Source organism: Orbicella faveolata, unplaced genomic scaffold, assembly GCF_042242905.1.
Source record: "Orbicella faveolata isolate gen_17 unplaced genomic scaffold, um_ofav_v1 contig_24, whole genome shotgun sequence".
NCBI lineage: Eukaryota > Metazoa > Cnidaria > Anthozoa > Scleractinia > Merulinidae > Orbicella > Orbicella faveolata.
The window spans coordinates 14843556-14854733 of NW_028301552.1; the positions used below are offsets into that span (position 1 = coordinate 14843556).

An 11178-nucleotide genomic window follows, 5' to 3' on the forward strand; every position below is an offset into this window, starting at 1 on the left:
CTTGCAAACTGTATATCGTATTTCAACAATTAATTATAGTCTGTATAGCTTATTTCAATTGCATGGCTGCATGCAGGCAACTGAGGTACAGTCAATGTACCAGGTATTGTTAAGTTTCCGTCTTCCAATCTAAAATGAAACACACCTGCAAGGTACAGTGCAACCCCAATATAACGATCCTCGATATAACGATATCCCCGATATAACAATGAATATGCTATGTCCCAGCAAAAGTTACAGTAAAATGTATCGGACAGAACCCCGATAGAACGATCTTTGAACGATATTCCCGATATGACGATGTGAATTGAGCGGACCGAGTGTAAAATCTTCCCCGATATAACAATATTACAGTATCAGTACACAGTTACAATTTAAATAAAAATTGAATTTAGGAATGCCTGCCTGTAAAAATCAGACAAATTCTTAATTTCGCAGCAAGGGTCACAAATTCGATTTCGCTCATATTCTTATGGTAGATAGGCTAGGGCATGACAAAAACCTCTGGATAGTTTTTTGGCAAAATATCCTTTTATTTCAAAGAAATATGCAAATTACCAAATTCCGTTAAAATCGTCATTTGACGCACCATTTTATGAAACAAGTTTGAGAGCCTCGCATGCAAAACCACATCATTCTTCCGTCTTTAAAACACTCGAATATTTTTGTGCAATGTTTAAATGTGTACTGGGTTGGTTTTAGGGAATGTTGCGTTGTCTTTTTGGGCACAAAATAATTAAATTTCGAAGACATGTATTTCATTCACTTAAAAGTACTTCGGCAAGAATTTTATTATTTGTGATATCTTGTCTTCAAATTAAGACAAACAATGGCTGTATTTTTATTCTTTCTGTGTGTATAATATGGTCACTTTGCTCTTAAAGATATTAAAAAACATGCACCTTTTAAGCAAGATCGCGATTTTGTGTAAATAGCTGTCTGGAAAATAAACAAACCCCTCTGGAATGGTATTATATCACATGGGAAGATATTTCGAAAAAGACAGCTTTCATGATGCGAAAATGGATTAAGCTTCTGGTGGTTGAATTGCAGAAGGATGATCTACAGATTCCTGTAAAAATTTCTTTGGGCAAATGATTGTGAGCGACACGAGAACTTTTCAAAGTACGTCAAAAATGTAAATATTTGACCATCCCTCGTCAAATTTCAATTTACGGGTTAGACGTATATTTTAGCATGCACCACATGACTTGACCAATGTTAAGTGTCATTGTCACCAGGGACCAGGCAGGGTCCACGGATCGAGGTCGGCCGATTCCCTCCAAACTCTCAGCATTAAGATAACGACCGGTGGTATTTTTAGTAAAATAAAATAAATTTCATAGAATTTAGACCACCCCCCTAGTTTTTGGTGGTATTTTGGTCACGTGAGACTGGAAATTTGGGTAAACTTCCACGAATGATTTTACGTACTTCGCATTAGCCTTATTCATTTATACGAACTGTACATATTTCCCAGCCTATAAACAGCCCATGTCTCCAATATAAACGAATTTGGCTAAAAATAACTTACTTTGGAGCGCTTCCAAATATCATCACTTCGTGGCTATTGTGAGTAAGAAGAATTTTGGCAATTTTCAAAGCTGGTTTTCTCTAAAGTGCGGCAGTTTATTTCCAGATCAAAAGTATGTTTTATTAGTCTGTCCTAAGGTCTTTTGGCAAATTAAAATCCTGTTGCATGAGCTTTCTCACGACTTTAACCTAATTTCTTAATTTGCATAATTGTAGTTTTTCCGGGAAATATTTCACGCTTGACTAATTTGCGATGCATTCCAGGTATTTATGGCTAAGAGCAACACATTACTTTTTCAGATTAGTACAATGGCTTTGCATAGTATACTGCACCGGAGCATTTTGTCAAACTCTTTGAAATATTGAGCAGTTCTGATTTTTGGTAGAAGTACACCGTCAGGAAGGATAATTTTCCATTCCATATCTTATCATCTACAGACAGTTGTAGTCGATTCTTTACACTGATCCAATTCAGCTGATGTTGCTGTTTGCAATATGAATGTTACTTTGACTTGCTCGTTCAGTTCTCCTGATTCTGCCTGTAGTTTGGAGGGCACGGGGTCGCAGATTGTACCCCTGTTGGCATGTAAGTTAGACATTACTGCACATCTACTAAGCCTGGGAGTGAGCTCAAGGCAACAGAGAACCGGAGACGAAAACATAAATGAGGTTGACCTGATCCTGAATAGAGCTGGATACTTTGTTGCAACTGAAAACGAGAAAATATCACTGACAATATGCCCGAGACATAAAAAAAATTAACTACAGACTGGGCTGGCAGAAAGAGCAACACATGCTCGTATCCAAGTCATCGAGGACCGCGGAAAACTATGATGAAACCGCACCGCGTAAACGCCACCTTGTCGGAAGAAATTTACCAATTTCACCATGCCACAGTTCCCATCGGCTCGGGTAAGTACAAACTGAGTGCAGCCAGACCGCAGCCATAATCCTCAGAATTGCGGGGTGGGCTTGACTGGTAAATACAAACGAAAACTTTATTTCGAAGGTGCGTATTTTACTTTGTGCTTGTTCATATGGTCAATACATAAATTTTTATTTTTATTGGAATATGCCAAGGGAAGGAAGCCAGACGTAATCCCATGCCATTGCTTTTGTGCTTGAATGAGCTTTTAGCTTTTAGTCGACTCTTGTAAATAAACAAAGGCATTGCTCGATTCTGTTATATTGTCTCATATCCTTATAACTTTTTCGGAAAAAAAGGGAGGGAGGGAGTGGGGCGTTATGGTAGTGCTTCGAGGTGGACTGAAGTGTTAATTTGCTAATCAGGCACCCTGCCTGCAAAATGACTTCAAATGGGAGAGAATGGGGAGGGGAACCAGGAGGGGGCCTTGAGGGAATGGGAAGGTGGGTGGGGCTGCAAGGGACGCCCACCGCCCATTATTTCACTCGCCTTCCTTCCTTTGGCTGTCATGAAAGGAAATTACAGCACTTCAATTTGGTGTTCCGTAAGTGCACAAACCAGATTGACAACAACAACAACTTTATTTGCACTCAGCTAGAAATTAAATGAACAACACTAAGTTAAAATAAAAAGAGTACATGGCAGCCCGAAATAACCTTAATGGGCTAATAAGACTGGGCAGCCATCCTTAGTTAAGCTGGGTACGATGACGATGGTTACGGTGACGGTAAGGGTGACTCACATTGATGGTGATCGTGTTGGTGATTGTGGTCAGTACTGTTAATCTATTTATCATCATCATTTTTATTGACAGCTGTGTGTTCCAACTGCCGCGGAGCACACTACAAATCCCGTAAGGCTCGCTGTTTCATGTCTGGAGCACAGGTAAGCTACTACACATTGCCTATTCACAGCTTAGTAATCAGAGGATTTTTTGATGAGCCCCACAGGTGCCCCGATATCTATAACGACTGGCAACATGAATAAAAGGTATCTTTGTTGGTTTTCCTGTCTTTTCTTCAATGGGTGTCCATTTTGAATCGTTTAGGCATGGTCAATTTCCGAGAGGCTTTGGACCTAGTTATAAAGATAGCGGTTTATCCGAGTTTTCCCATCACACGTCGAGAACAGTTTCTGAATGGCAACTTGGTCCCAGTCCTATCTAAGATTCAACCGCTCTTAATTAATGACCAGTGCTTGAAGGTACCAACGAGAACAAAAATGCGAGGGCGCCCTTTGACATCGGCTAGGAAACACATATAGAGCTTCCACAGTTACATGTATAGGAGATCTTTGTGGAATTGCTAATAATCTTGTTCATAATTTGCTAATCCATTTTATTACGCTTCAGGATCCTTACTCAGACACCTTGGGGATTGGAGACGATATCGAGGAGTCTGATTCCGCCACTTTCTCTGTCATTACTGTTTGTGAGGAGAGCACAATGCCAGCCACGGTGTGTGCAGAGGTCTCAAGCACTGGTGAGGGGTCAGAAACAGTCTCTTCGCAGTCCCATTCGTCCCAAGCCTCGATACCAGAAGAAGAGATTAGCATATGGGTTGACGAGATGGAGGAACAAAACAGCAAACGGCAGAAATTAAACAAAGCTGTCCACAGCATCTTAGGTGGCCGGTACAGCCCTGTAATGAGCTGAGCTTCAAGAGATGATCCCTGGGCTCTCCAAATGGCGCATTGATCAAGCTTGCCAGCATGCAACAGAAGCCGGAAAAGGCCAACCACTCCCCGAAATTCCTAGTTTCCGTACAAGAATTGAGCACAAAAAGGTGGATCATTTCATTGAATATATCTCCAGACAGGAATTTGTCCAGGACGTGGCGTGCGGGACAAAAACTCTCAAGCTTGACTCGGGAGAGAAGATTATCATACCAGCGGTCATTAGGACTGTCATCCCTTCACGCATCATCAGACAATATTTAGACTATTGTAAAGAACAAGAGTTCGAGTCAGTGAGCCAACGTTCTCTCTACCGAATGATTGAGGTGTGTTCGGCCTCTATGCAGAAATCCCTTCAGGGACTTGACAACACCACTGCAGAGGGTACAGAGGCATTTGACCAGGTATTTTTGATGTTGGAGGGCTTAGCAGATCAGGGCACCAGCGTGATTGCCACTCAGAAATTACTAAAGGATGGAAAAAGGTACTTGAAGAATGATTTCAAGACACGTATCGGACGAGGTGAACATTGTGGTGATCACTGCACGGTCCACGCACTAAATGACAGTAGTGCATGGGAGTTTAGGAGCGAATGTGATCACCAGCACTGCTACAAATGTGAGCGCTGTGAGAGTCTGGAAGGAGTACTGAGAGAGGTGGCAGAGATGCAAGACGAAGCGGATATGACAGAAGAGGTGAGGGTTAGGCTGAGGTTTGAGTACACAGAGTGTGTGCGCAATATACAGGCTTGGAAGGCTCACTTGCTACGGTCAAGTAACCAGGACGAAGCCAAGCAACATATCCTCCAGAAGTTAGACGAGAACTCGTGTCTTGTCATAATGGACTGGGCAATGAAGTTTGTGCCTGTGCAATACAGAGAACAGATGAGTGATTTTTTTGGCAAGAGGGGAAAAAGCTGGCATATCAGCACAGTAATCACTAGAGCAACAGTGGAGAGCAAGCATGAAGTCGAGTGTTTTGTACACATTTTCAACAACTGCTCCCAAAATAGCTTTGCCATTCTTTCAATCATAGAGGAATTGCTGCACAAAGTCAAACAGGAGTATCCAGTTGTGACAACAGCCTACCTCCAATCAGATAACGCTGGATGTTACCACAATGGGCATCTGTTGCTAAGTCATAGAGAAGTGGGGGTGAGAACCGGTGTCAGGCCAGTGCGATATGATTTCTCAGAGCCACAGGCTGGTAAGGACATCTGCGATAGGAAGACTGCTGCTATGAAGGCACAATAAAGCGCTGGGTTAACGAGAGGCACGACGTCGTCACTGCTGAGAATATGAAAACAGCACTAGAATCCCATGGGTGCAGAGCAGCGGTCGTCAAGGTGGACACGACCAGAGAGAGAAACAAAGATGGCAAGATACCAGGTATTAGCGTGTTTAACAATTTCCAGTATGAGGAGTGTGGCATCCGTGTGTGGAAAGCGTGCGACATTGGCCCTGGACGCCTCATCCCCTATAGTGGTCTTGGAGTTACACCACAAGGAGATACTGGGCTAAGGGTGATAAAGCCATTTGGTCAAGCTACACACAGGGGAAGTGTGGGTGAGAGCGTCAGGCACCAGTCCGAAATCTACTCTTGCCAAGAGACTGGATGCGTCCTCACGTTCAAGACCCAAGCAGAGGCAGACAACCATATGGACACGGGCAAGCACCATCTTGAGGTGGACTGTGAGTCCATGTATGTCCGTGTTAGGAGGAAATGGGCAGGAATTACGACAGGGGTGACGTTTGCTCCGGATGTGCCATCAACCTCATTGCAAGGTGAGGATAGTGGCAGCGCTGTCAGAGGATATGACCCTAGACCCCTGAGGTGGGCTCTGAAGATAACAAAACGACCCACCAGAATGACTGATAACGTCAAGGCCTTCTTGATGAAGAAATTTGAAGAGGGTGCAAGAACTGGAAACAAGGCCGATCCTGTGTAGGTAGCGAGGGAGATGAAGACCCTCAGAAATGAAGACGGAGAGCTCACGTTTAAGCCCGAAGAGTGGAGGACTGCGCAGCAAATCAGCAGCCTGTTTTCACGTCAGACAGCGGCACTGCATCATAGGGGTATTGATGCGAAAGAAATCCCTGAGGAAGACATCAAGGCCGCAGAGTCGGAAATGGTCCTTGACACCCTTAGAAGTTTGGTGATGGATGATATGGGCAAACCAAGCCATCCAATCGTGGGTGTTAGCAATATCTGCAAACTTGTAAAGAACAAGAACCTTGACTCACTCAAACTGGCAATTCTGAAAGAAATCTGCAATCAGCTACACTTGACGACAAGTGGACCGCTGTCAAGAAGAAAGACTTTCTTCAAGGCCATTGAAAAATTTTCTGAGAGTTGCGCATGTTTTCAAAAATAACGTCACATGGTTTTAGTAGGGAGGATCTCTTTGCTTCTACACCCATCTTCTCTATTGGGGCCTTTTAGATAGGTGCAGGGACCCTTACATAACAGGGTTTATAAATACTCGTAAAATTGTAAACAATATAAGACTGAAAATGGAATGAATGCTATGGTAAACACAGTAAAATGAAAACTGCAAGGATTTTTACGTATTGCTAAACGCCAGCTGTCCTTTGCCATGCTTAAATGCTATCATGGATAAAACTAATCCGGGTTTTCTTCATCGACAAAAAAGCTGCGTTTAAAGAAATAGGAGGAATATTTCAGCAGCAATAAACACGGATTGATCAGCTTTAGTAACGTTTTGTCACTTTCCCAGCCAGGAATCTATTACGTAACAGTGTATTAAGTTTCGACTCACTAATTTGAACAGCCATGTTACTTAATGTTCGAATTACATTTACTCTTCCACCGGATTGACTGTCATTTCAGCAACTTGTTTGCCTTCCATCACATGTGGTGAAAAAATAACTCTGGTGGTCTCCAAAACTGTTCACTAACTTACAAGACACAATCTTGAGTCTGTCTGGCATACTAATTTGCGTGTCTGTGGTTATTAAAATGACAGAATTCGATTCGCGAACTGTCATGTTCGTTGTGGACTGTCAACGTCTGCAAGATCAAAACAACAATAGTTTCAAAAACAAGAACTTAAAGAAAATTTGTTTCATTAGGTGTAGGGTCATCATCGCTTGTATGTAATATCCACAAATACGCGAAGCTTTCCGGGGAAAAATCGACAACATACAAATTAGTCAAATTTGAAGAAAGCTTACGGGAGGGGATTTTGACCCACCAAATGACAAAATATGTGGTTGAAGTATAACCACTTATCTGAAAACGTTATATTTTTCTCTTCGTTATAGTAAAAAAGCCAATAAACGCCTCTAACATGTCGTAAATCAAGAGGAAATTTTTCCCAGAAAAACTACAATTATGCAAATTAGGAAATTAGGTTAAAGTCGCGAGAAAGCTCACGCAACAGGATTTTAACTTGCCAAATGAGAGTTTGCGTATTTGTAAAGACTTTAAGACAGACTAATAAAAACTAGTTTTGATCTGGAAATAAACTGCTGCACTTTAGAGAAAACCAGCTTTGAAAATTGCCAAAATTCTTATTTACGATAGCCTCTAAGTGATGATATTTGGAACCACTCCAAAGTAAGTTATTTTTAATCAAATTCGTTTATATTGGAGACATGAGCTGTTTATAGGCTGGGAAGTATGTACAGTTTGTATAAATGAATAAGGCTAATGTGAAAAACATAAAATCATTCATGGAAGTTTACCCAAATTTCCTGTCTCATGTGGCCAAAATAGCACCAAAAACTAGGGGGTGGTCTAAATTCTATGAAATTTATTTTATTTTACTAAAAATACCACCGGTCGTTATCTTATCTGATAGAGGAAAAATGCTGAAAGTTTGGAGGGAATCGGCTGACCTCGATCCGTGGACCCTGCCTGGTCCTTACTGACAGTGACACTTAAGTTGAAATAGACACAGAGCTGATAATTTCGAAAATGTTCTACTACTGAAGGTCTACTACTGCCAGGCAATGATTCGAAGAATGCTGCAGTATTTGGATGAGGATCAGCCCATCAAAGCAATAGATCTTAAGGATGCTATTTTTATGCTAGCCGAAGCGTGGGACAACCTGAGCCCTGACACTATCCAAAACTGCTGGAGAAAGGCTGGATTTCCAGGCGTGGTGGTTGACAGTCAATTTGACTCAGACGAGGAGAGTGTAGAAGAAGGTGGAGAATCTAGTTTATGGAGAAGGGTAGTCCAGCAGTATCCCTCGCTGGCAGATGTGTCATTCAGCCAGTTTGCATCTCTAGACCAAGATGTTACCACAGAGAATTAAGGGAGGCTTTGGAGGCAGTCCAACCAGTTGCGCATGCTAGCTCTCAAGGGGACGAGTCCGACTCTGATGATGACATATCAGTGATTGAACCTATGCCCCTGACTCTTGTGCAAGCTACTGAAGCTGTCAAGGCAGTAAGAGATTTTATTATTACGTTGGACGGTTCAGGCGAATGAGAGAGAGAGAGAATTCCTCTCCTCTCTTTCAGCGATGGAGTATGCGTTTTCAAGGTTGCAAGTAAAAAATATGAGGCAAACCAAACTTGAAGAGTTCTTTAATAGACCAATTGCGATATATTAAAATTCAGCCTAAGACAATAGACCTCAGCACGAGGCTTTGGGAAATAAACCCCACAAACTTTGTATTTATTCCCCAGAGCCTCGTATTGAGGTCTATTGTTTTAGGCTGAATTTTAATATATCGAAATCAGTCTATTGATGAACAAGTGTCTTAAAAAAGAAAAACAATGAACACGCAAAGAGCGATAAGTAAAGACGATTACAGTCACAACTGCAAATGTTTAAGTTTAGTTTTGTTTCCCTTTTACGATTCATACCTCAGACACGGTCGTGTAACCTTGAAAACGTCTAATGCTTTGTAAATTGTTTAAGGACATTGCTGTGTCATTGCTGCATGCTTGAAACCCTACATTTGTGAATTATTTGATACTCATTACAAGTTTAATTAAACAGTATGCAGTAAAAAAGTACATTTTAATACAAAACTAAATGCGATTTTGAGAGTACAATACCGCCTATTAAAAGCACCCCTAACTTTAGCTCCAGGGCTTACAACTGGAAAGCGGCTCACTGGTATTGAATTGTGATAAGCATGATAGGACAAAACTTTTCGCAAAGTTTAAAACACATCCCTTAGTTAAGAGTTGTAGAATTGACCCGTCAAAGAATGACTTCTGGAAAGAGCTAGAGAGTGTAATCAGCCACCTTAAACCCAAGACAATAGGTAAATATCAAAATACCCCTTGCTGGTTTGCAGTGCTCTAAATTAAAGAGGAGTCAGAAGAAAGATGGTATCTTTTTAATCACCTTTCAATGAACTTAACAGTGCCCTTATCTGTTTTAAGAGACCTGCCACTCTCTAGGCACCGCAATAGCATATAATTTGAGCAGTGACACTGAGAATGAAAATTTAATGTGCCAAACATGCAAGCTTAAGGAAAACGAGCTCTAAAACCAATATGAATTGCTATTGATATTTTTCATGATAAACAACATATTCTTAAAATTTCACATTTCAAAATGACTTGTGCAATCAACAGAAAGTCTAATTTCATACAAGGCAATCCAATGAACCCGAGAGCACTGTTGAGTTACATAAGCATGCATGAAATTTTCAAGAACATCAAAGTGCACTGAGAAGCAAAAGGTGCGGTTGAGTCTTTCTCTATTCATTTCTCTGGTGTTCTTAAAAATTCTCAAGTTCTTATAGAACTCATCAATGTACAAAGAAGTCAACTATGCCCTATAAAAATGCTCTGGAGATCACATGATCTAAAATCTGTGAGATAAGCCACAAGCATTATTTAACACATAAAGAAGTCTAAGCTGTGTATAATACTCTGATAAAACATAGGATTTCAACCAGTCAGAGTGCGCGCAGGGTCCCATCTATATTAAACGTGATAACCATTGGTGCACATGATGTAGGCCAAATGCTCTTTGAGGATATAATGACCTTGAAGTGATCAATTGTAGTGGTACAATTTATTGAACATTTTCTAATCCTGTTAATTTTTGAAGACAGAATATGTGAAATTCTAACTATTAGACAGTGACCATAATCCACCTTTACTGAAATTTAAGAGTAACCATTCTTTCATACTTGCTGAATTACTTTATTTCCTTTCAGAAAGCAAAAATCCTTGAAAGTGGGGCACCTTGCCAATACACAAATCTGAGCATTGAAGAAAACCTATATGTGCAAAAGCAATTGCAACTTTTCTGTCAGCAGAAAGAAGGGGACAAATGTACAGTCACACCACCACCAGCGAACACATCCACTGACACTACAAAACAATCCACCACTGATGCATTTAACCCACTGCTCAACATCACAGTACCCCTGACAAACACATATACTGGCACAACAACACAGTTCCCAACAGAGTCATTCAACCCACTGCACAACAACACAGTACCCCTGACAAACACATCCACCGACACTACAACACAATCCACAACTGCTGCATTCAGTTCACTGCTCAACACCACAGTACCCCTGACAAACACATATACTGACACAAAGCAATTCTCAACTGAGAAAATCAACCCACTGCTCAACATCACAGTACCCCTGACAAACACATATATTGATACAACAACACAATCCACAACTGCTGCATTCAACTCACTGCTCAACACCACAGTACCCCTGACAAACACATATACTGACACAACAACACAATCCACAACTGACGCATTCAACCTACTGCTCAACATCACAGTACCCCTGACAAACACATCCACTGACACTACAACACAATCCACAACTGACCCATTCAGCATTTTGAATCCACTACTCAACACCACAGTACCCGTGACAAACACATTCACTTTACCAGTGACACCACGAGACGAGACAGATACATGTACTTTACAAACTGGTAACCAACTGGACTGGACAGTCATATAACAATCCTCCAACAGAAAATGTGACACTTCAGAAACTTTACGACAAAATAACAGACATTGAAACCAAGGTAGATCTTATTGTGGACTACCTGGGAGTAAAAAAAAATAAAAA

General features: G+C 41.2%; 1 protein-coding gene and 1 pseudogene across 1 annotated transcript; both read left to right on the forward strand.

Moving 5' to 3' along the window:
- Positions 1–4122: 4122 nt before the first annotated feature.
- LOC149110543 (uncharacterized) lies at positions 4123–6619 on the forward strand (annotated as a pseudogene).
- A 3614-nt stretch (positions 6620–10233) lies between these two features.
- On the forward strand, positions 10234–11178 carry LOC110046026 (uncharacterized; the record flags this gene model as incomplete). The annotated part of the gene is made up of 1 exon (XM_089292305.1): positions 10234–11178. A coding segment is annotated over one exon (834 nt), but the record flags the coding sequence as incomplete, so codon positions are not given.